The sequence below is a fragment of the Pongo abelii genome, chromosome 13, assembly GCF_028885655.2.
Source record: "Pongo abelii isolate AG06213 chromosome 13, NHGRI_mPonAbe1-v2.0_pri, whole genome shotgun sequence".
NCBI lineage: Eukaryota > Metazoa > Chordata > Mammalia > Primates > Hominidae > Pongo > Pongo abelii.
The window spans coordinates 101,292,913-101,317,853 of NC_071998.2; the positions used below are offsets into that span (position 1 = coordinate 101,292,913).

The following is a 24,941-nucleotide window of genomic DNA, read 5'->3' on the forward strand; positions in this document are numbered from 1 at the left end:
CATATGACTTCCAGTTCGTCTCAAGAATAATGCTGAAATTAGAGAAACTCCAAGACATGAAGTCATCAGCACACTTCTGGTTCTACGTAATGATGAAAGGCAGACAGGTCAGCCCTAGTGCAGAAGCTCAGGGTTTTCCAAAGCTTTGGGATGAGGAAGCTGCATCCCAAAAGAGGGTCCTCTGAGATGGTTCTCAAGGATACAGCAGGGCCTACCAGTTGGTAGGAGGGACAAAAAGGGTCTTCTGGCCTACAGTCTTTTTCAAAGACTCATCTGGGTGACTTCCTTGCCTGCTACTCACAGAGCTGGTGTGATAAAATACGCATGGGGCTGCCTCCCCCATAGGACCCTCCCCAACCCCTTCTCCCCACCATGGCAACTCAAGTGGAATATAAGAGTGGCACCCAAAGGAGGAGGGACATGAAGATTCCCACAAGTTCTGTACTCAGCCTCGCAAAGAAGCCTCTATCCATTGAGCACATTTGTGCCTCAGTTTATAATCAGTGTGGTCCTAAGGCAGTGGGTCTCAATGCTGAATCTTAGAATTCTAGAATCACCAGGGGGAGCTTTCAAAAACTACCCATGCTTGAAACCAGGTCACCCAGACAGGCATCTGTAAAAAAAGAGGGGTGGGGAGATTTAAAGAGAAATGGAAGCAAATGTCCACGAAAGGATGTGTAAAATGAACAATGCTTGCTGTATGCATATGGCAAAAAAGTAGAAACAGGAGAATGGAAAAATAAATTGTAGTTAATTACTGGGAAGAGACTGAAGGTGACTTTCTAGAATGCTCAAAATGTATATCTTGGTCTGTGTCACACATGTGTGTATGTATCTGTATCTGTGAAAATAAGCAGATATAGATGTAGATATAGATACAGATATGGTTTGACTGTGTCCTCACCCAAATGTCAACCTTTTTTTTTTCTTTTTTTAGATGGAGTCTTACTGTATCACTCTGTTGCCCAGGCTGGAGTGCAGTGGTGTGATCTCGGTTCACTGCAACCTCCGCCTCCTGGGTTCAAGCGATTATGCTGCCTCAGCCTCCCGAGTAGCTGGGACTACAGGTACAGGCCACCACGCCTGGCTAATTTTTATATTTTTAGTAGAGACAGGGTTTCACCATGTTGGCCAGGCTGGTCTTGAACTCCTGACCTCAAGTGATCTGCCTGCCTTGGCCTCCCAAAGTGCTGGGATTACAGCTGTGAGCCACCATGCCCATCCCCAAATCTCATCTTGAATGGTAGCTCCCATAATCCCCACATGTCATGGAAGGGAGCCAGTGGGAAGTAATTGAATCATGGGGGTGGGTTTTTCTTGTGCTGTTCTCCTGATAGTAAGTCTCATGACATCTGATGGTTTTATAAAGGGCAGTTTCCCTCCACTTGCTGTCTTGCCTGCTGCCATGTAAGACGTGCCTTTGTTCTTCCTTTACCTTCTGCCATGATTGTGAGGCTTTCCCAGTCATATGGTACTGTGAGTCTATTAAACCTCTTTTTCTTTATAGATTACCCAGTCTTGGATATTTCTTCATAGCAGTATGAAAATGGACTAATACATATATAATACATAATAACTAATACATAAGCTGTACTCAAGATTAACACACTTCCCACACTTTACATAGTTTATGCCTTGATCAACAGAAACAATACCAGTGCTCAAGCCCTATCTACTTCAGAGATTGTCATTTAATTGAATATTTTCCAAGCTTCCTGATGATTCTCTTGTGCAATCAATGTTGAAAAACACCATCTCAGAGGATAGGGCCACCTTGGTCTGGGCCTGAGGCTAGCGAAACAAAAAGAGGCCTTGTAGGCCATCTAAGACTGGCTGGACTCATCAGGGTTTTACCATAGTACACACTTGTTTGGAATTTCCTCTGCACATGCACCCTTTGGGGACTGGTGGTGGTGCCTGACTGGTCAGGGGTCTTCTCATTGATCTTGTTAATTTGTGGCAATGCTCAGCAGAGAGGATCCTGGGATTTAAGTGGGGCATCCCCGCAGCCCTCAGGTTGTGAATGCAGCCACTGGTATCATGAACAGTGCTTTAAAAGGAGAGCAAGGCTCCAGTCTTGGGGGAGAATCCAGCAAGTGGAATCTGAAACTGGCAGAGAAAGGGACCCATGGCAAGAGAGAGACAGGTCTCGCTCTTAGAACCCTCCCACCACGAGAGCACCTGCATTTCCCTTTTTTTTTTTTTTTTTTTTTTTTTTTTTTTGTGTGTGTGTGTGTGTGTGTGTGTGTGTGTGGTGGAGTCCCGCTCTGTTGCCCAGACTGGCGTGCAGTGGCAAGATCTCGGCCCACTGCAACCTCCACCTCTCAGGTTCAAGCTATTTTCTTGCCTTAGCCTCCTGAGTAGCTGGGAATACATGCACACACCACCATATCCGGCTGATTTCGCATTTTTAGTAGAGATGGGGTTTCACCATGTTTGCTAGGCTGGTCTTGAAATCCTGACTTCAGGTAATCTGCCCGCCTCTGCCTCCCAAAGTGCTGGGATTACAGGTGTTAGCCACCATGCCCATCGCACCTGCATTTCTTGTAAAGAGAAGCAGTTCCTGCATTGGGAGAAAATGTGCTAATCTGGATCTGGGGCTGATACTGATTTTGAGAGCCAGCTCGCCCCCTCCTTAAAAACATTTGGGGTTTGGGTTGGCAGAAGACAGCATTTGCTATGACCAGCTTTTTCCTCCTTCTCCTATTTCTCAGCCAGGGCTTGGGGGCTGGTGTGCTACCAAGTCTTAATTATGATCCTGGACTTGAGGAATTCAGGGGGTGGATTCACATAGGATGGGGGAGTTATCAGCCAGCAGACAGAGGAGAAATACAAGGATTAATAACACAGAATAAATCATGGTTAATTACTGGGAAGAGACTGAGGGCAACTTCAGTGGGTGTATCATCTTATTGGATGGAATTGGAGGGGGAAATTTAATGTAATTGTCACAAACACAAGGCCAAGAAAAAATATTACAAGTTCAGTTCCTTGAACTTTTTGTTTCTAGGAAGTGTGTTATTCATTAGCTGTGGGAGAAACACAGTCACAGCTGGCGAAAGCTTTCAGAATTTATGTGCAGACAGAAAATGCTGGAAGTCACTACTGAGTCTTTCTCAATAAGGAAGTGGTCTGAAGGAATGTTTGTGAAGAATGTGGAGGGTCAACCAGCACCTGAGAGGCTGGGGAAGGTGAGGTTTTATGAAGAAGAATTTAGGAAAAGTCAGGATTCTCTCTGGCCTCCAGTTAGAAGCAGCAATTTCACCATTGGCAGTTTCAGTTCAAAAATATTTGGAGGGTGGATTTCCCAGCTATGATGTTATAAAAATAAGTGAAGGGAAGGAGTCAGGAGAAGATAGTTTAATGTTGTTAAGAGTTCAGACTCTGCAAAAAAAAAAAAAAAAAAAAAAAAAAAAGGCCAGGTGCAGTGGTTCACACCTATAATCCCAGCACTTTGGGAAGCTGAGGCGTGTGGATCACCTGAGGTCAGGAGTTTGAGACCAGCTGGCCAATATGGTGAAACCCCATCTCTACTAAAAATACAAATATTAGCCGGGCATGGTAGCTCGTGCCTGTAATCTCAGCTACTCAGGAGGCTGAGGCAGGAGAATTGCTTGAACCTGGGAGGCGGAAGTTGTAGTGAGCCAAGATCTTACCACTGCACTCCAGCCTGGGCCACAGACCAGAGCAAGACTCCGCTTCAATAATAATAATAATAATAGTAAAAAAGAGTTTGGACTCTGGTATATGGCTTGTGGCTGCCTGAGTTTGCTGTTTCCTTGTGCAATTTGCTAGCTGTGCCACCTTAAGCAAGTGATATCACCTTGTTAGACTTTTTACCTTCATTATGGGGCACCCTACTCACAAGCTGGGGTGCAGGGATTTTTAAACAAATAAGATGAACAGAAGAGGCATCCTCTCAGGAAGAACCTGAGGCTGGAGGTGCCACTGGAGACGATTTATAGTTTTTCTGGACTAAAAGAATTGCAGATGCTTCTCTCAAAACCCAAGAAAACCAAGTAAAAATTAATGTTTTTCAAATATGAAAGATCAAAACAGGGACCAGACATAAAGTATTGCTCTGAGACAGGTCTGAATCAATTTATGAGTTAATTTTTCCAAGGTTAAGGATATGCCCAGAAGGAAAAATATGGAATCACAGACACAGTCTGTGTGATCTGTGCCTTTCTCCAAAGATGACTTCCAGGACTTCACTATTTAAAGGGGAAAAGCGGCTGGAGGGGAAAAAGGGAGGGTCTGGAAATCCACAAGTTGCAAGGGAAAAGGAGAAGGTAGGGGAATAGTCAATTATGGATTTGTTTCTCAATCAGTAAATCAGTGTTTACATAAGATAAGGTGAAAGTAGAGTAGCTGCCTGTGGAGATATTTAACCGTTTATCTGTGCTATCTGTTTAGGAACAAAAGGAAAGGCAGTTTCATTGTATGACTCAGCTTTTAGCCGTTTTTTTTTTTTTTTTTTTTTTTTTTTTTTGAGACAAGTCTGGCTCTCTCGCCCAGGCTGGAGTGCAGTGGCGCAATCTCGGCTCACTGCAGGCCATTCTCCTGCCTCAGCCTCCCTAGTAGCTGGGACTATAAGGCACCCGCCACCACGCCCGGCTAATTTTTTGTATTTTTATTAGAGACGGGGTTTCACCGTGTTAGCCAGGATGGTCTCGATCTCCTGACCTCGTGATCCGCCCACCTCGGCCTCCCAAAGTGCTGGGATTACAGGTGTGAGCCATCGCGCCCGGCCGAGGTCCTGAGTTTTCATTTCCTTTCACAGCATTAAGTAGTGGCCATGACCCAACCCCTCTCTGAGGCAGTTTCTCCCACCACCATGGGGACATGTCCTGGATGGGTGTGGCATTCCGAGGGAGTTTGACTCTAGCTCCCCAAAGAGGTAAGGAGTTCCCTTCTCTCTACTCATCCCCACCAACCTCCCCCTTGACCGCTGTGGGGAATCTCCCTCCACACATACATGCACACACAAGTACTAACGAAGTCCTAGTTTGTGAGTGAGCAGGGACCTTGGAATAAGTCCTTTCCTAAGGTAGGGTCTTAAGTTGCTATCCCCCCAGGAGCCTGAATGCCTAGAGGGAGGGCGAGGAGACAGCCACAGGCAAGCGGCAATATTTTCTCTACATATTCTGCCTGGAATCAAGATGCTCAGGAAATGGCCGGGCGCGGTGGCTCACGCCTGTAATCCTGGCACTTTGGGAGGCCAAGGTGGGCGGATCACGAGGCCAGGAGTTCAAGACCAGCCTGGCCAACATGGTGAAACCCCGTCTCTACTAATAATACAAAAATTAGCCAGGCATGGTGGCACATGCCTATAGTCCCAGCTACTCAGGAGGCTGAGGCAGCAGAATCGCTTAAACCCGGGAGGCGGAGGTTGCAGTGGGCCAAGATGGCGCCACTGAGGGAAAAAAAAAAAAAAGACCCAGGAAAGAAGTTCTGGACTTAGAAAGTGGCTGGAGTTTTGTGTTGTATTTTTTTGTATTTTTAGTTGGGATGGAGTTATAACCATGTTGGCCAGGCTGCTCAAACTCCTGACCTCAGGTGATTCATCCAGCTCGGCCTCCCAGAGTGCTGGGATTACAGGCGTGAGCCACCGCACCAGGCCAGGGTTCTGGTTTCTATGACCCACCTTAGGGAAGAGGCATTCTAGTTTCTGTGGCTAGCCCTGGGGGAGAATGGCACTGAGAGACGGGAGGGCAGAAGGTCAGAGAAAAGTTTTTGCTTCTGAGGCCTTCTCTTGGGGGCACTGTTTTCTGAGCCATAATAGGGACATTCAGTGTTTGTATGGAGCTCATTCCCTTTTCTCCTCTCCATGGAATTAAACACCTGACTAAGGCCGAATGCTATGGCTCACGCCTGTAATCCCAGCTCTTTAAGAGGCTGAGACAGGTGGATCACTTGAGCTAAGGAGTTTGAGACCAGCCTGGGCAACATATTAAGACCCTGTCTCTACAAAAAATACAAACATGGCCGGGCGCGGTGGCTCACGCCTGTAATCTCAACACTTTGGGAGGCCGAGGCGGGCAGATCACGAGGTCAGGAGATCAACACCATCCTGGCTAACACGGTGAAACCCCGTCTCTCCTAAAAATACAAAAAATTAGGCAGGCGTGGTGGCGGGCGCCTGTGGTCCTAGCTACTCGAGAGGCTGAGGCAGGAGAACGGCGTGAACCTGGGAGGCGGAGCTTGCAGTAAGCCGAGATCGCGCCACTGCACTCTAGCCTGGGCGACAGAGAGAGACTCTGTCTCAAAAAAAAAAAAATAAAATAAAAATACAAACATTAGCTGGCTGTGATGGCATGCACAGATAGTTCCAGCTACTCAGGAGGCTGAGGTGGGAAGATCGCTTGAGCCTGGGAGGTTGAGACTGCAGTGAGTTGTGATAGCACCAACTGCACTCCAGGCTGGGTAACAGAGTGAAACCCTGTCTCAAAAAATAAAGAAAGGAAAACAGCACATACACACATAGCCCACTTGACTAGTTCTTCTCAAAGCCAAAGGGGAAAGAGGGAGGGCAAAAAGAACATTTCTTTTTTTTTTTTTTTTTTTTTTGAGACAGAGTCTGGCTCTGTCGCCCAGGCTGGAGTGACTGCAGTGGCAGGATCTTGACTCACCACAACCTCCGCCTCCCGGGTTCAAGTGATTCTCCTCGCCTCAGCCTCCTGAGTAGCTGGGATTACAGGCACGAGCCACCAAGCCCAGCTAATTTTTGTATTTTCGGTAGAGACGGGGTTTCACCATGTTGGTCAGGCTGGTCTGGAACTCCTAACCTGAGGTGATCCACCTGCCGTGGCCCGCCAAAGTGCTGGGATTACAGGCGTGAGCCACCGCACCCAGCAGAACCTTTATTTTAAAGATGGTAGCGTTGGCCAGGAGAGGTGGCTCACGCCTGTAATCCCAGCACTTTGGGAGGCCAAGGCAGGTGGATCACCCAAGGTTAGGAGTTCGTGACCAGGCTGACCAACATGGTGAAACCCCGTCTCCACTGAAAATACAAAAATTAGCTGGGCATGGTGGCATGCACCTGTAATCCCAGTCACTCGGGTGGCTGAGGCAGAAGAATCGCTTGAACCCGGGAGTCGGAGGTTGCAGTGAGCCGTGATAGTGTCATTGCACTCCAGCCTGGGGAACAAGAGCAAAACTCCACCTCAAAAATAAATAAATTAATTAATTAATTAATTAATTAAGTAGTGTCTGCAAGAAGGAGGGCTGACACATTATCCCCCCACTAGATGATTGCTCAGGAGAAAGGGGAGACTTCAGTGGAAACAAGACAGTATAGAATGGCCAGATAGAGAAGGTGCAGGGATGATCACCTCACATAGGTGCAGAAAATGCCTCCTGCCTGTGGGTCTACAGGCCGAGCTGGGCTAGCAGAGGTAGATGAACTTGGGGCAAAGGGTAAAAAGAATGGGCTCCTGATGCAATGGGGTGGAGGCAGCTTGACCAGGCATAGCCATCTTCCCAAGGTACCCTCCCGCCCCTCACACCATGCTAGCGGGCTGCTTGGGATGAGTCCCTCCTCAGCAGGAGCCCACTAGGGCCACCATCTGTCTATACCAAGCCTATAGATGACAAGCCAGGCCAGCGTAAACGGCCAAGGGAGAGACCAAAACTACACCATGGCCAGTCACATAAAGGGCTATCTGTGCTTCCTCTCCATCCTTCCTACTCCATTGTCAAAAATCTGTGTTAACAGAGACAGAAGGGTGTGGGAATGAGCCTCTCCCTCCAGCCTTAAAGGCATCAATCAAGGCTGTGCTGGGAGGAGGTGGAGCCTGGTTGACTCTGACTTGAATATGAGATGAACTTTAACATTTGAACAGTTCCAAGCTTTAACAACTGAAATGAATGGCTTTAATGTCAGAGAGTGACTGAAAAGTTAGGGAATCCGACTGAGATAGTGTGAGGGCAGCCTGTCCCCTAGTGGGGAAGAAGCTGTTGGATCCAGCTGAATTGGTTCTTGGAAAAGACCTTTTCTGTTCCTAGCTTAGGGAAAACGTCACTCCTCTGCGTCCCTCACCACCCCAGGGAAGATTATTGCCTTCAGTTAAACTGGGAAATCTGTGGCTCTGAGATTTGGCTCTGAAATCTCTGGCTTTAATTCACCCAACAAAGGTCACACCTCTACCAATGGCAGTGCCCAGACTAGAGCCTGATCCGTCCTCCTCTGACAGGGGAGACTGAAGCATGGTGTGTGCCAGGCAGCCACATGGGGAGTCCACACTGGGAAGTGGAAGCCTGGGGAACCCTAGGTAAAGGTGGCCTGCCTGATGCAGGATTTACAATGTGAGCTGTTTTTTCTCTACCTTAGGAAGAGAAGAGGAAAACCTTCTTCTGCTAATGTTATCGGTGGAGACCATCCAGGCTCTTGGCATTTTCAACAAGGTCTTGGATAGTCAGGTGGCCGCGTGGCCTAATGGATAAGGCGTCTGACTTCGGATCAGAAGATTGCAGGTTCGAGTCCTGCCGCGGTCGTGGAGGTTTTATCTTTTGCTGAGTGCGGTGGCTCACGCCTGTAATCCCAGCATCTTGGGAGGCTGAGGAAAGCGGATCACCTGAGGTCAGGAGTTTGAGGCCAGCCTGGTCAACATAGAGAAACCCCATCTCTACTAAAAATACAAAATTAGCCAGGTGTGATGGCGCATGCCTGTAATCCCAGCTGCTCGGGAGGCTGAGGCAGGAGAATCGCTTGAACCTGGGAGGCAGAGGTTGCGGTGAGCTGAGATCATGCCATTGCACACTCCAGCCTGGGCAACAAGAGCAAAACTCTGTCTCAAAAAAAAAAAGGGCTGGGTGTGGTGGCTCACACCTGTAATCCCAGCACTTTGGGAGGCCGAGGCAGGCAACATGGTGAAACCCTGTCTCTACAAAAAAAACACAAAAATTAGCCAGGCATGATGGCGCACGCCTGTAACCCCAGCTACCAGGGAGGCTGAGGTGGGAGAATCGCTTAAACCCGGGTGGTGGAGGTTGCAGTGAGCCGAGATTGTGCCACTGCACTCCACCCTGAGAGGCAGAGCAAGACTCCATCTCAAAAAAAAAAAAAAAAAAAAAAGATGTAATTATTGGCTGGTTGTGGTGGCTCACACCTGTAATCCCAGCACTTTGGGAGGCCAAGGCAGGCGGATCACCCAAGGTCAGGAGCCCAAGACCAGCCTGGCCAACATGGTGAAACCCCGTTTCTACTAAAAATACAAAAAATTAACTGGGGTAGTGGTACATGCCGGTAATCCCAGCTACTTGGGAGGCTGAGGCAAGAGAATGGCTTGAACCTGGGAGGCAGAGGTTGCAGTGAGCCAAGATTGCACCACTGCACTCCAGCCTGGGCAACAGAGCAAGACTCCATCTCCAAAAACAGGAAACAAAAGCAAACCTATAGAAAGATACGTTACTTGTGGGACACTTCTTTAAAAACAAAAGCAAAGGACAAATTTTTTTGAGAAAATTTCCTTTTTTATTAGAATATTTAAAAAACAACTGAATTGTATTAATTATTCACAAAAGGAATGACAATTCCCAAATTTGAGTGGATTTCTGGGTGGTTCAACGAGGCTTCTACATGTTTTTCACAGGTAATGACACTACTAGTTAACAGCTCTGGATGTAGATGGGCAAGACTGGACGGCCATACGGAGAAAAGAAAGGTGGGAGTGAAACTTTACAGAGAAAGCACCTGAGATGAGGGAAAGGCACCTTAGGTGTGTTTAAATAGCATTACAAAAGCTAAACATTAACCAGGAAATACAAGCTCTTTTCCCTATCACCCAAGTGACACCTGCTTCGCTTTGTCTTAGGTTTAAAAATATGTACTTGATCCCAGGAAGGATCTGAGTGATCCAAGTTGGACTAAACAGGAGGCAGTCTATAGGGAATGCGTATTTTTCAAGCAGGAGCATTTCTTTGCTTCTTTTGTTCAGGATCTCATCATTATATATCGTCAATGATTGGCAGTTTTTAATAAGAACTTAATTCGCAGAGAGAGAGGGAAAAGATAGACAGGTAGGAAGGCAGGAAAGAAGGCAAGAAGGAAGAGAGGAAAGAGAAGGAAGGAAGGGAGGAAGGGAGGGAGGGAGAGACGGAAGGAAGGAAGGAGATAACTCTGTGATGATGCTGGAATGTACATGTCTCAGTGAGCAGTGACAGATGATTAGCCCTTTCTAAAGACCCCTTAAAGACACAAAATGGTAGGTAGCATTGATCTGACCTTCATACCCAGGGTGACCATACTTTGGGAAGCCCAAATTGAAATGATGTGATCACTGCCAATGAGTGTTGTGACTTCTAAGTGAGATGGCCCCCCAGACACAGCCACCAGAAAAAGCGTCTAAATTCTCAGAGCTTGTCTTCTCCAGAATATGTGAGAAATCATCAGAAGACATTGAAAACAAGAATGCCCATGCCCATTGACCCCTGGGCATTGCTAAGGCATTCTGTTGGCTAGAGTCCCTGGTTTATGTTCCAAAATTCTCCAGTTCCAGGGATGGAGCAGATGTTTTACTGGTCCTCCCCAAGGAATGGATATCCAGGACCTCATAGTAATGTCAGAAGGGGGCTGCACTGACCAGACAGTCGTCTTCATCCTAAACTGTGGGCAATTTGGCCTGGGAAGTCTCTTCTTATTGGAAGGGTAAAACCATGTTACCACTGTGAAGTTCATCTCCCACAATTCCTATAATTAGGTTAGTCCAGTTCTTGCTCATAGCTAGAGACCTCGTGTGTCTCTGCCTCCTTTGTTCTCCTATAAGGCCATAGCTGGCCTCAAGGTCAAGACATCTGGCAGAATAGAAAGCTTCAGGCTGAGCCATATAAGCCCAGGTTCCGGGCAGCTTGGGAGATCCTGGGAGTTTTCCTCCGGGGAAATGGATAGTAAGCTGGTTTGCCAGACCTGTGTGGGTTCTTTATGGAAAGAGGACATTGAGTGCTGAATTTTAAGCCAGATTCCACTGCCTTTGTTTGGGTATTGCCCAGCTGGCATGGAAGCTGGGCAGCCTCTGGGATTCTGTTTCCTTGCTGAGTCATCTGATTGGTTTCAAACAAGTGTGTGTCTCCTTCAGGAGGGAGCCTTTGGTCAGATCCCACAAGCTTACCCCTATGATGTACTTGATGACTGGTGTCCTGGGGGAAGGTTTCAACCAAACGATGCATCTCCAGGTGCGTGTGCCATGGAGACTCGGGGGCCTGAAGACAGCCCTGGGCAGCCTCCTCCAGCCTCCCCTCCACCTCGGAATCTGCCTCTTCCAGGAACAGTGAGCTCCTTCTCTCCTTGTTAATCCAAACAGCATTGACCATCGATTCTGCAGGGGCAGGTGTGTTTCCTCCTGAAAAGAGAAAGCACCAGCAGGGTCATCACTGGAAGGGACAGGGGTGGCTCTCACTTAGGGGGTCTCATTGCTTTCAAGCTGAAGGAAGGCCATCCCCAGAAGATTCCTGGTACATTGCATGTGTGTACATGTGTCCACACACAAGATCTCACTTGCATGCTCACACACATGCCCTTTCACACCTCACCCATATATACTCACACGCACACAATTATTCATTCATTCAACACATATTTATTGAGCACTTAATATGTGCCAGGCATTATTTATTCTAGGTCCTGGGAATACAGCAATGAACATTGAGACAAAACCCACACCTTCCTGGGTGTGTCCTAGTTGAGTAGAGACAAAAATGCATATTTATAGTAAAATCTCAGGTGGCAATCAATGCAATGGAAAATCTCAAGCATAATAGAGGGTCAAACACTGAAGTGAAAGAGTGAACTCTGGGAGGAGATAGGGAACTAGCATTTGGGACTAAAAGAAAGGCAAGGAACAAGAGCACACACAGACTCACAAATGTGGGTTCACATATGCTCACCAGTGGAAAAGATTATTCTTAACTTATGGGGTTTTGTGTTCTGGGATTCTTTTTTTTGTTTGTTTTTCTTAAGACGGAGTCTATGGGGTTTTGTGTTCTGGGATTCTTTTTTGTTTGTTTGTTTTTCTTAAGACGGAGTCTCACTCTGTTGCCCGGGCTGGAGTGCAGTAGTGCAATCTTGGCTCACTGCAACCTCCACCTCCTGGGTTCAAGCGATTCTCCTGCCTCAGCCTCCCGAGTAGCTGGGATTACAAGGCACCTGCCACCACGCCCGACTACTTGTTGTATTTTTAGTAGAGACATGATTTTCACCGTGTTGGCCAGGCTGGTCTTGAACTCCTGACCTCAAGTGATCCGCCCGCCTCAGCCTCCCAAAGTGTTGGGATTACAGGTGTGAGCCACTGCGCTCAGCTGTGTCTTGGGATTCTGTTAGTGAGTTTACCACCCAAGGCAGAAGACGGAGGAGTTATGTTTTGAAGCAGCTCCTTTTAGAGAACCAATCATTATCCTTCTCCTAGTCCACAGGCACTGCTCTGGGAGGCCATCTGCAGCATTTATGGCTTCTCAGAACTGGCTTTAGGGTGGAAGAGGCAGACCAATGTCTCTTTTCTTTCTTGGGGACTTCTTTTTAAACTACCTAGTGGAATAGGACAGTTCATTGTTAACTCTTGGTGGCAGTGAGAGGGATTGGAATGACTGAAAGGCATTTTCCTTATAGAAAGCAGGTGTGTGACCAGCTTGGAGCTCCTCAGAGGTGTCATTTAGGTTCACTTGTCTGTTCCAGCACCTGTTATCACAGGAGGCCCTGGAGGTGACAATGTGCAGAGCAAGAGTGGGGAGATGATGTTGGAAGAATAAAGTCAGAAGGAAGCCCCTGAGCTCCATTTCAGGGATCCCAAAGAAACAGAAGACCAGCTGCAGCCATCTCAGCCAACAACTACTCTCCTGTCAACACTAACTCTAGTGTGAGGCTCTCAAGATTTGTTTTGGCTTTGTAACTGCATTAGTTCCTTAGTATTATTTTCCAGCATGAAATGAAGGAAACTTTTTTTTTTTTTTGAGATGGAGTCTCACTCTGTCGCCCAGGCTGGAGTGCAGTGGCGCGATCTCAGCTCACTGCAACCTCCACCCTCTGCGTCCCGGGTTCAAGCGATTCTCCTGCCTCAGCCTCCCGAGTAGCTGGGTCCACAGGCGCCCGCCACCAAGCCTGGCTAATATTTTTTGTATTTTTAGTAGAGACGGGGTTTCACCGTGTTAGCCAGGATGGTCTCAATCTCCTGACCTGGTGATCCGCCCGCCTTGGCCTCCCAAAGTGCTTGGATTACAGGCGTGAGCTGTAAGGAAACTTTAAAAATATCCAACATGTTATGTACTTATTTGAGAACAAGGAAGGAGGGAGACACAATGGGAGAACCTAGAAAGTGGTATCCTCTCCCAGCACGAGTTTAGAAGGAAAGGACTGAAGGTGAACAGGCCTGTTCAACTGTCAGTCCCAGCCTGCGGTTCAGAGGAAAGGAAAAAGAGTTAGGCTGGGAGGTACCCAGGGACCCCACCCCAGAGCAGCCTCTGCTGAGAATCACCATGAGCCCTCTGCAGCAGTACCCTCCACATCTTGGGATGGTGCCTGCTCTTCACTGTACAAGTGAAAGAGAATTAGGGTAATTGCCTGAAGAGTATAGGGACATTTTGTATCATGTTTTTTATCTGTTTTGTTTTGGTTTTGGTCAGTCAGGGACTGGAGATGAAGGAAATGTACTCGTTGTCTATAATACTTTCTTCATTCTTCACCCTTGATTCACTTTGCTAGGAGATACAAATTGGAGAAGGGGTATTTTGAGCCCCTCCTTGATTTCTCTCTTCAGTGGGGATGAAGGAAGCGGATGGAGAGAAGAGCGAAGAGAGTGGTAGAGAGACTCAGGGAGGAAAGAAGAATCGAAATTCACCCTAACTGCCTGAGACCTTTGGTGGAGCCTCTCTCATCAAGCCAGAGTCAGGCAGACGTGAGGTCTAGTCCTGAGTTCACCACTGACTCACTAGGAGACCCTAGGCCTCCATTTCCTCATCTATAAAATGGAGATCTTAAAAAGGGAGCTACCTTACAAGGCTGCCAGGAATGTTCAGTGAAATGTAATATAAAACATCCAGCCCAGATATAAGTCCCGACCCTAATCCCTTTTTCTACATAAGGCAAGTCACACAGTGTCTGACTGTGACAAAAGCATATTCCTTTTGGACACCAATCACTGGGGGTAATTGGGGCTCCACAGACTTCTGAAAGTAGCTCAAGGTCCCCTGGGAACTTATGTTGCATCAGGGAAGGCACGCTGCTACTTGTAACTGCATTTCCAGAGCCTGGATCCATTGCATAATGCTAAGACAGGGTGAAGAAAGCTAATTTCGGAGCACTTCCTTTCATTGATCAGCTCCTAGAATTTCTGAGCTTCTAAATGCAACCCAATGTCTTGAGACATTGACTTCTAGCTTTAGTAGGAGCCCAGTCTCAATGCTTACTCTGTCTTCCTGGGTCTTTCTGCTGCACTGGGCACTGAGGATCACAGTCCTCTAAAATCCTTCTACCAGCTTGGCTTCATGACATTAATTGCTCTTGATTTTCTTCTACCACTTAAAATATGTTTAATTGTGGTAAAATACATAGAACATAAAATGTACCATCTTAACCATTTTTAAGTGCACAGTTTAGTAGTGTTCAGTACATTGACATTATTGTGGAACCAATCTCCAGAACTCTTCAGCTTCCCTAACTGACACTCTATAAGCATTAAACAATAACGCCCCCTTCCCCATGCCCCAGCCTCTGGCAACCACCATTCTGCTTTCCTTCTGTCTCTTTAAATGTGACTACTCTACATACCTCATGTAAATGGGATTATACAGTATTTGTCTTTTTGGGATTGACTTACTTCACTTAGCATAATGTCTTCAAGTTTTATCCATGTTGTAGCGTATGGCAGAATTTCTTTCCTTTTTATGGCTGAATGATATCCCTCTCCTCAAATTTTGACTGCTCTCTTCATCTTCCCTGGCTTCGTTTCCTCCTCTTGTTCCTTAAATATTTCAGTATTCCAGAACTGTAATTTTCATCCCAGTTTCTTATCAATTTACACATGGATTTCCCACAGTTTTATCCATGCCCATGGCTTCAGCTACCATCTATAGATGAATGACCCCAAATCTAGCTCTCCAGCCCAAATGAGATCCAGGCTGGATGGAAGGTCTACAGGCAACTATCTCCAATGCAGTATATTCAAAAACAAGTTCATCTCTCTCTACTAAAAACCTTTTTCTCCTGTATTCTCAAGGAAAGATACCACCAGCTATCCTGTTGCTAAAGTATAGGGGACAATTAATTGCTCTTTTGCCTCCTTAGTGTCATTTTCACCTTATTTTTGTCACCTTACCCTGATTTCTCCCTGGAGAATTACCTACTCCTTCACATTCAGTGCTAGTGTTTCAAGTGGCCTTCCTACTTAGATGCATGTGACATACGTGATCTTGTCCTCAGCCAATCAGTGCATAAAGCCTTGATGAGCTTTATACATATTAATTCATTTGATTCCTACAACAACCCTATGATTTGGGTACTACAGTTATTCCCAATTGACAGGTGAGGAAACTGAGCCCCAGAAAATTTACGTAACTTGTTTAAAGCTGCATATTAAGTAAATAGCAGAGCTGGGACTCAAACTCAGGTTGTGCTCCAAGACCCAGTACATGACCACTCCATTACACAGTATGCTGCCTCTCACAGTTAGATAAAGAATGTGGAACTCAGCCAAGTATGGTGGTTCATGCCCAGCACTTTTGAAGGTCGAGGCGGGTGGATCACCTGAGGTCAGGAATTCAAGACTAGGCTGGCCAACATGGCGAAACCCCGTCTCTACTAAAACAATACAAAAATTAACCAAGCGTGGTGGCAGGTGCCTGTAATCCAGCTACTCAGGAGGCTGAGGCAGGGAGAATTGCTTGAACCTGGGAGGCAGAGGTTTCAGTGAGCCGAGATTGCACCCCACTGCACTCCAGCCTGGGCGACAGAGCGAGAATCTGTCTCAAAAAAAAAAAAAAAAAATGTGGAACTGCAAACTGCTGAAAGTGCCCTGAATGATCCTGACCTAGCTGGGAGGTCAGAAGTCTTCTTGGAGAAAGCCACACCTGGGCACTCCTTGCATGAACCATAATTTAGCACCTAGTAATGATGGGAAAGGGGGCACTGAGTTACCAAGAGCAGGAGAAAGGACGAGCACAGGGGGTAGTGAATTCTCTGGGGGCATGTTGAATTTGAGATGTCTTTGGATCATCCCCACTAAGCAATTAGATTTGTGAGTCTGAATTGCAGGTGTATTAAGCATGGTGTTTCCATTTGATAGGGATTTAAATTAATAAATGTTTGTTGAATAACTGAATGAACAAATACCCTCAAGGGTGGGATAGAGCTTTTGGAACCTTTCAGTTTATGCCCTGCAGAGATGGTGACTGTTTGACTGTGCCAGTTCACTCCTGCCAGGAATGAGGATTCCATTGGTTGGCAACAGCCCAGGTAATGAGAGATGGGCTCCTTCAGCTCAGTGGTGCCACTTTTGTTCCCAAAAGGCAGCGCACTTCCTGCCCTAGACAGAGAGGTCCCTCTGGCCCCTGATTCCTGCCCAGTTTGGCCTGGCAAAGGGCAGCCCAAAGAGTCTACTGAACTCTACAAATAACCACAGAATCCCACAGAGCCCAGCTTTGACCATTCAGGGCATCTTCCCTTCTCCCTCAACCTGTTCCTCTGTTCAAGGAGGAAGGGCTGGGATTTGACATGCGCTTGCTTTCTGAGCCCTGTGCCTCTAACTCCCTCCAGGAATGAAATCTGAGTTCCCAAAGGGAGGAGGTTTCTCCCCATGAGGGGGTTTCTGTGTCCAATCACACCTCCCTGCCTGATGTTTGAGGCTGGATGAGCCTGGGATGCCTCATGGGTCTCTGAGCCCTAGATGTCCTCTGGCCCAGACAGTTCCCAGGCTATTGGGAACGCCATGTCTTCTACCTCCAGAGTGAATTCCTCTGGTTTGTAGGAGGTGCCTTAGTTAGACCCAGCCAGGAAGCAGAGCTCCTATCACCATACCTGGGCTAGCAGGGGGGCCAAGCCTGGCTCACCAGGCTGACCAGTCTAGCAAGATTAGAACATCAGAGCAGAGGCCAGGAACAGTGCTGGCAGCCAGGTGCTTGGCTGAGGCCCCTGGCTCCCTTAGCAGGTGGGACAGCTGAGCAGAGCTGCCCTGAGCCCGCCTCCCCTGCTCTTCCCCACTGGGAGGGAGGGCTGGCAAAGCCCTGGCTCTGCCTCCCTGCAGCTCTTGCCACTCGGGCCTCCCATGGTAAGTCTCTCCTTCCCCAGCACCTGTCCATCCCTACCTTTCGGAAGCACCAGGAGGTGGGCCTGGGTCCTCTGCTGCCTCTTCAAGCCTTCATACTGGGCTCGCAGGAACTGGATGCTGAGTGGGGGCCCTTTCCCAGGGGCCTGAGTCCTGGAGCCCTCAGCCATTAAGTGAGACCTAAACTGCCAGAAGTGGGGCAGGGCTGGGCATGGGCAGGGCAACCCCTCCATCCGGATCCGGGAGAAAAGCAAACAGAGCTGGGTGGGGCAGGTCCTGGGGAGGGGAGAGAGAGGGAGGGGGCAGTGAGGGAGAAGGAGAAGTGACAGGCAAAAGGAGGGTGGAAAGAGGAGTGGGACTGAGGAAGGAGATAGAAAAATAAGGGGGAAGGAGAAAGATGAAGGGGAAGAGGAGGTAGGGATAGGGAGAAATGGTGGGGAGGAGAAAAGTGGGAGACAGGGGCAGTAAGAGGAGAAGGAAATGACGGAAGAAAGAAGGGGCAGTGAAGGGAGAAAGACTGGAGGAGGGAGGTGATAGTGACAAGGGGGGATTAATGGGGTGAGAGAAGAAAGAGAGGGAGGAAGATGGAGACAGGCAGGAGGAGGCAGGGAAAGGAGTGATGGGGAGTGGGAGACTGAGAAGTAAGGGGAGAACAGGAGGAGCAAAGAGAAAGGCAAGCCCAGCTGCTCAGACCCCTTCAGGTGGGTCAAGAAGGTGTCTTATTCCAGGTCCTTCCATTGCTTGATCCTAAAGTTTAGAATCCAGTTCCCAGGGCCACGGTGAAATCTCCCATTTCCTGGCAGAGCTGGGACTGGGGCTGGGGAGTGCTAAGCTCCCGCTCTGCTCACACATTTGGGACTGGAACGTGGCCACTTTTCAGCAAACCTGCTGGTTGGGTTTGCAGTAGTTCAAAGAACACCCTCGGGAGCTTCACGAGGTCGGTGCCTCTGGATGTGTGCCCCGCGGCCACGCCCTAAAGAAACCCAGTAGCAAAGATCTCCCCAAGATCTCCACTCACACCCCAACACACACCCCAGGTGAAAATCCATCCCCAAAGTCAGCCATGGGACAGAGCCCAGGGGAATCTTGGCCTCTGGCCAGCCCTACCCCTTGGACATTTGGCGTAGCCTCGGCTGTCTCAGCATTTTCCAACCAAGCGGTAAGTTAGGCATCCCCTCACCCTCTGTTTGCCAGCCCCAACTTTTCCACATCACTTTTGAATCCCAGACCCTCTCCCTCTTATACCAGCTTTGACCTAGTCTGGCTGCATTTGGTCAACTAAGTCCCTTTCTATCTTCTCCTATCACGGTGCTTACTGATTACCCAATTACCCAATATGTCTACAGAGGCAATGGAAACAGAGTAGAGCCTGAACCTACAAGACATTTTGGACATTAACCAGACAAGATCTAGTCATTTGATGTTGGGGAGCCGTGGAAGATGGAGGGCAAATCTTCACTGGGTAGTGTTTGTTAGTTTTGCTGGGGCTGCCATAATGAAATCCCACAAACTGGATGTCTTAAACAACAAACATTAATGTCTCAGAGTTCTGGAGGTTAGAAGTCCAAAGTCAAAGTGTGAGCAGGGTTGGTTTCTTCTTGGAGCTGTGTGAGAGTACCTGTTCCATGCCTCTCACCTTGCTTCTGATGGTTTGCTAGCAATCTCTGGTATTCCTTGGCTTGCAAAAACATTGCCTAATCTCTGCCTTTATCTTCACATGATGTTCTTCCTATGTGGGTGTCTCTGTGCCCAAATTTCCCCTTTTTGTAAGTACAGCAATCACATTGGGTTAGAGCTCAATCTGTCTCAAAAACATACCAAGAGAGATGCCAAAGCTTCCTTATACCTTTTTATTGGTAGGTCGCCCTATCATGAAGGCAAGAGCAACCCATCCATGCTGGATCAGCTGCACCTGCCATGAAATCATGGCAGTAGACATCATGGCAGTAGGCCGGCCACAATGGCTCACAACCGTAATCCCAGCACTTTGGGAGGCTGAGGTGGGTGTATTGATTGTGCCCTGGAGTTCAAGACCAGCCTGGGCAACATGGTGAAACTCTGTATCTATAAAAATTAGCCAGACATGGTGGCACATGCCTGTAGTCCAAGCTACTCAGGTGGCTGAGGTGGGATGATCGCTTGAACCCAAAAGCTCGAGGCTGCAATGAGCCATGATTGCACCACTGTACTTCAGCCTGGGTAACAGAGTGAGCTCCTGTCTTAGAAAAGGAAAGGAAAGAAAAGAAAAGAGAAGAGAAGGGAGGGGAAGGGAAGGGAAGGGAAGGGAAGGGAAGGGAAGAGAAGAGAGGAGAGAAATAATGGCAGTAGAAATTTCTACTATATTTTGGCATTTACTTGTCAGCCTTCATCTTTTAGCATTAACAGTTTTTGTCTTTTTCTATATGGGCGTGTTTGTGGATATTTTGATGAGAAGTAAATTGAAGCTATCTACTGCTGATTGAATTCCTTTTAGGAGCTTAAATTCCCTCTTTTAGTTCATATAGTTCCTCTTTCTTTTAAAACTCAAATCTTTAATCCATTTGAAATTTATTTTAGTGTTGTGTAAGGTATAAGGCAAGGATCTAGGGGTTTTTTTCCTCCAAATAATTGACCAGTTGTTTCAATAGCACTTACTGAATAAACTTTCCTTTCCCTTGGTCTGTGATAACAATAACAATAGTATAAGAAAAAATTGGCAACTCTATCTCATCCCAGGGAGTCTTTAGAAATAAATGAAAAAAGATGATCAAGCCTGGAGTTTGTTCTGGGTGGCTGCCACTAAATGGGTGACTTTCATTATCCAGGTAGATCCTCCAGAGGAACTGGAAATAAGCTTCAAAGTTGTTCAGGGCTCGAGATGCTGGAGTAGGAATAAGATGTCTTGTTATTCTAGGGAATATTTTGTTTTCCTGTATGTATGTAAACTGTATGGAACCTGAAATGTCCCATTCTGGTTGAAAGATAAGACTGTGCTTAATGTAGCAGGTTAGTTCATTACAGGAACCAGCATCCCTACAGCCCTCCCTGGAGCTTCCAGTAAAATAACTTAGACCAGAGGTTCCAGGTCCACTCCTATCCAAGGGATCCAGCTATTCTGTGAGACTTGAGTGGTAACAGGTATCACTCACAACTGGGGCACCACTCCAGAGAGAATGACTCAGACAATAACCCTGTCCATGCAAAGACCAGTCATTGATGGGTAGAGACTCAGAGACTTGAAGAAGGAATCCCTTAGGGAGCTGGCTTGAGAGCAGCAGGCTGGATCAGCCCAGTATACAGTGGGGGCAGGACAGGAGTGGTGGATCCTGTTCTTGTGAAGAACTTCAGTTTGGGGTTCTTTCCACTGGAGACTCCAGGAAAACTTGAGTTACCCTGTTCTTTCACTTTTCCTCTCCCTTGTAATAAGTTCACTCTGAGATTATCCCATCCCTAAAGCCTAGTGATCTAGCCTTAGAGAATCCAAGAGGGCAAGATTGCAAGGGATGGAGGCTTCCCTGTGCTCTCTTCTCTCTGGTTCCAATGAGGAGGGGACCTTGTCCTATGGAGTGGACTGTGATTTGCAGGTGTATGAATGACAGTGTCCACAGGAGAGCCAAGTATGATGAAGAAGGACTCAGGATGTCAAGAAGTGCTTCAGGGCAGACAGACTCAAAAATTCAAAGCTCTCAGCCTTAAGAGTAAGGGAGATTCCTCTCTGAAAAAAGAGATGCTAGGCTAGACATATGAAAACAATAGTTATAACTGTTGAGCTAAAACTGCAATGGGTCAGATATGTGCTAATCACTCTGTGTAAATGATCAATTTTTTCATTATGGTAATATTTGTGTAAATGAAATGGACTATTTTAACAATTTTTCAGTGTACAGTTCAGTGGCATTGCATTCATCCACAGTGCCCTGCAACAATCACCATTATTTCCATCATCACAAACAGAAACTCTGTACCGATTAAATAATAACTCCCTACTCCCCATTTCCCTACATCCCTGGCAACCTCTACTATACTTCCTGTCCCTATGACTTTGGTACCCAACGTAAGTGGAATCATACAATATTTGTAATATATTTGACTGGCTTATTTCACTTAACATGTTGTCAAGGCCCATTCATGTTGTAAACATTCATCAGAACTTCGTTCCTTTTTATGGCCGAATAATATTCCATTGTATGGATAGGCCACAGTTTGTTTACCCATTCATCTGTTGATGGACATTTGGGTTGTTTCCACCTTTTGGCTATTGGGAATAGTGCTGCTATGAACATTGGTATACAAGTGTGTGTTTGCATTCCTGCTGTGAATTCTTTTGGAAAAGCTGGACTATATAATAATTCTATGTTTAGCTTTTTCGAGGAATCTGGACAAAATTAAATTTAATTTCTCATGAGAACACTGTGAGAGAAGCAACATTACTATCCTTTCTCCTTCACCTTTTACACCCAAACCATCTCTAGGCCTGGGAGATTCAAGCTCTAAAAGATACCTGAAATCCGGCCAGGCACAGTGGCTCACACCTGTTATCCCAGCACTTTGGGAGGCCAAGGTGGGTGGATCACCTGAGGTCAGGAGTTCAAGACCAGCCTGACCAACATGGTGAAACCCAGTCTCTACTAAAAATACAAAAAATTAGCCAGACATGGTGGCAGGCACCTGTAATCCCAGTTACTGGGAGGCTGAGGCTGGAGAATCACTTGAACTAGGAGGAAGAAAATGCAAAAAAAAAAAAAAAAAAAAAAAGATACCTGAAATCCATGTATTTCTCTCCACCTCCACTGTCATCCACCTAGCCTATGCTGTCCTCATTTCTTTTTCCAAGACCACTGCAACAGCCTCTTACCTGTCCCCTCCCTCCCACTTCCACACGTGTCCTCTCATCCATTGATCCATTGACCTCACAGCAGTTAGTGTTCTCCAAAAGACACAAAGTAAATTGCATCTCATGGCTTCTCTCCCAGTTAAATCCTTCAGTGGCTTCCGAATACACTCAAACTCACGTTCAAATCCTTCTTATGGCCCAGGGGGTTGTGCCTGTCTTGGGTCTGTCTCACCTTTCCAGTCTCTGTGTCAACTTTCCCCTTGCTCTCTACTTTCTAGACAAGATTTCCTATAAGTGGGTTCCAGATATGCCTATGACTGAGACCCACAACTCCTGGGCCAGGTGTCTCCAGCCACAAACATCTTCTGCATTTATTTCAGTGATCTATACAAATAGTGTCATTTTCTAGGTGTGCCATGATGTGAAAGAGGGGAGAAAAGTATTCTCACCGCTTTAGCCTTCTCTAAAGGAATTTCTTGAATTCCACCAATGTCTTTCCCTCCTTGGAGCTTTGGTATGTGCTGTTCTTTGTCTTCTAGAGCACTCTTTTACTTACTTTCACCTCAACCGTATCTTCATTATATTTCCATAATTGGCAGCACCCACATGTCCCCTAGCTAACTTGTAAACACCTTCAGTTCTCAGCTTTAAAAAGTGGTACAGTGTAAGGATTGAGAGCATGAACTATGAAGCTAGACTATGCGGGTTTGTGTTTTATCTTCCCTATTCTTAGCTACTCTCCTCTTGCTCTCTAGAGTCAAGTGTGCCTTTGGGTTAGTTAAGTAACTGGAGTCTTGCTCTGTCGCCCAGCCTGCAGTGAAGTGGCGTGATCTTGGTTCACTGCAAGCTCAGCCTCCTGGGTTCAAATGATTCTCCTGTCTCAGCCTCCTGAATAGCTGGGACTACAGTTGCGTGGCACCACACCCGGCTAATTTTTGTATTTTTAGTAGAGATGGGGTTTCACTATGTTGGCCAGGCTGGTCTTGAACTCCTGACCTCAGGTGATCCTCCTGCCTCGGCCTAAGTGCTGGGATTACAGGTGTGAGCCACCACACCCTGCCTAAGATGTCCTCTCTTAGCAGTATGCCTTTGGGCCAGTTACTTAACTTCACTGTGCCTGCAGACAGAGCGATTACCAAAGAGAGGAAGATGGCTTGAGCTGAGCAAACAAGCAAAACGGACTTTATCAAGCATTGCCTTCCAGGTGCTAAGCACGTGACAATATTGCGCATGTGTTGACTCATTTAATCTGTTTAACTCTATAAGGCAGATGCCAAATTATTATTATTATCGTCCCCATTTTCCAGATGGGAAACTTGAAACTCAGCAAGGGACTTTCCAACTCCAAATGCTTTTCCTCTCCAGAGCGTCACTGCTCTATGCCAGTTACATACAGAGTAATATATTGGAATGCTATTTGCCTGGGGACAGTAAAGTCCTGGCCTCCAGCCTTGATCAGGATCCAGGTGTAGTCAACAGATCCCAGTCTGGCTAATTTAAGCAGAAAGAGATTTCACATGGGGAACTGGTGCTGGTAAGATTATTAGCAGAGCAGAAAGAGCAACATTAGGCCTCCAGACCACTCTTTCTCTTACCCTTGTAGTTTTTCCAAAGATGGATAAACACTATCTTTCATCTCTTGTACCCTTTGGCAACTGAGCTTGCCATTCCCTCATCAAGAGATGGAGCCTATATCACTTTCCTAAGTGTGAGTTGGTTGAGTGGTATCATTTGGCTAACAGAATGTGGTAGAAATGACTCTGTGTCTGTTCCTGGTGTAGCCCTAACTGCGGCTTCTGGCAGCTTCTGATTCCTGCTGTTTGGAATGCTGACTGTTGGGATGTGCCTCCTCTGAGCCTGGACACCATGTCATGGGCAGCCTGAACAACACAGTGAGGCGTGTCACGGTAGGTGTGTCAGCCACCAAATTCTGGTGAATTTCCAGCCAATAGCTGGCTTCAACTGCCAGAGAGTGAGCCCCCAGGTAATCCAGCCCAGTTGAGCCGTTGAATCACTGTAGCCCGGTGCACATTTGAATGTAACTTCATAAGAGAGCCCAAGGGAAACTTACCTACTTGAGCCCAGTTTATGCTTAGACCATGAGAAATAATAATAAATTTTGTTTTAAGTCACTAAGGTTGGGGATGGTTCATTAGACAGCAACAGATAACTGGAATATTTTTGATTATGAATGAGTATACTACCACTGCTGCTGAAGCTGCTGAACAGGAAAACCACCTGCCAAATTAGGAAACTTCCAAGACAGCTCTTTGCCCCCAAACCACACCACCTGGGCCATGAACCACACCTACAAAATGGGTGCCTGCATCCTGCCTCTTTGCCCATAGAATCTTACGAAAGCACAGCTGATTGCTCAACCCAAAGCATGTCTAGAATCCTAGCTCCAAGGAAATCTGGGAAATGTAGCTTTTAAAAGCTCCCCAGCCTTTGTAAGATAAAAGATTTAAATGGATATTGAAATAAGCAATCCACAGTACAGCCACCCATCCTAATTCCTAAATAACCAAGCAATAGCAAGACTCAAGAAAATAGAGGGAAAGTTTAAAAAAGTTATGCTGCATAATTCAGAGTCTTTTCACCCAAAATATCTTTTGCATTTATTACTCTATAGATCTTTGGGACACAGCTCAGCACACTCAATTATTATCATGTTCAAAGAGATCTTAGTTGTATCTAGCTGAATTTCTACATCTCTTCTGAAAGTTCTTTGATCTTTGCTATCCACTTAGCAAATACACAAGGCAAAAGAAACAAATGATAGCACTTGGTGATTGGTTACATTTTAAACCAAAAGGATGCAGAAATCTTTGTAGGTTGTCATTGTACATAAAAATGGAATATTTTATAGTCTTAAAACACAG

General features: G+C 46.6%; 1 protein-coding gene and 1 non-coding gene across 2 annotated transcripts; one reads left to right on the top strand and one right to left on the bottom strand.

The window, feature by feature from the left end:
• The first annotated feature begins 8,423 nt into the window (after nucleotides 1-8,423).
• TRNAR-UCG (transfer RNA arginine (anticodon UCG)) lies at nucleotides 8,424-8,496 on the top strand. Its single transcript has one exon. It is a non-coding gene; the product is annotated as a tRNA-Arg (tRNA).
• A 956-nt stretch (nucleotides 8,497-9,452) lies between these two features.
• C13H9orf152 (chromosome 13 C9orf152 homolog) lies at nucleotides 9,453-18,059 on the bottom strand. The gene is made up of 2 exons (XM_002820082.4): nucleotides 17,287-18,059; nucleotides 9,453-11,339 (listed from the first exon to the last, which is right to left on the bottom strand). Exons 1-2 carry the CDS (start codon nucleotides 17,477-17,479, stop codon nucleotides 10,813-10,815), a joined length of 720 nt encoding a protein of 239 aa, XP_002820128.1. The 5' UTR covers nucleotides 17,480-18,059; the 3' UTR covers nucleotides 9,453-10,812.
• Nucleotides 18,060-24,941: the final 6,882 nt, after the last annotated feature.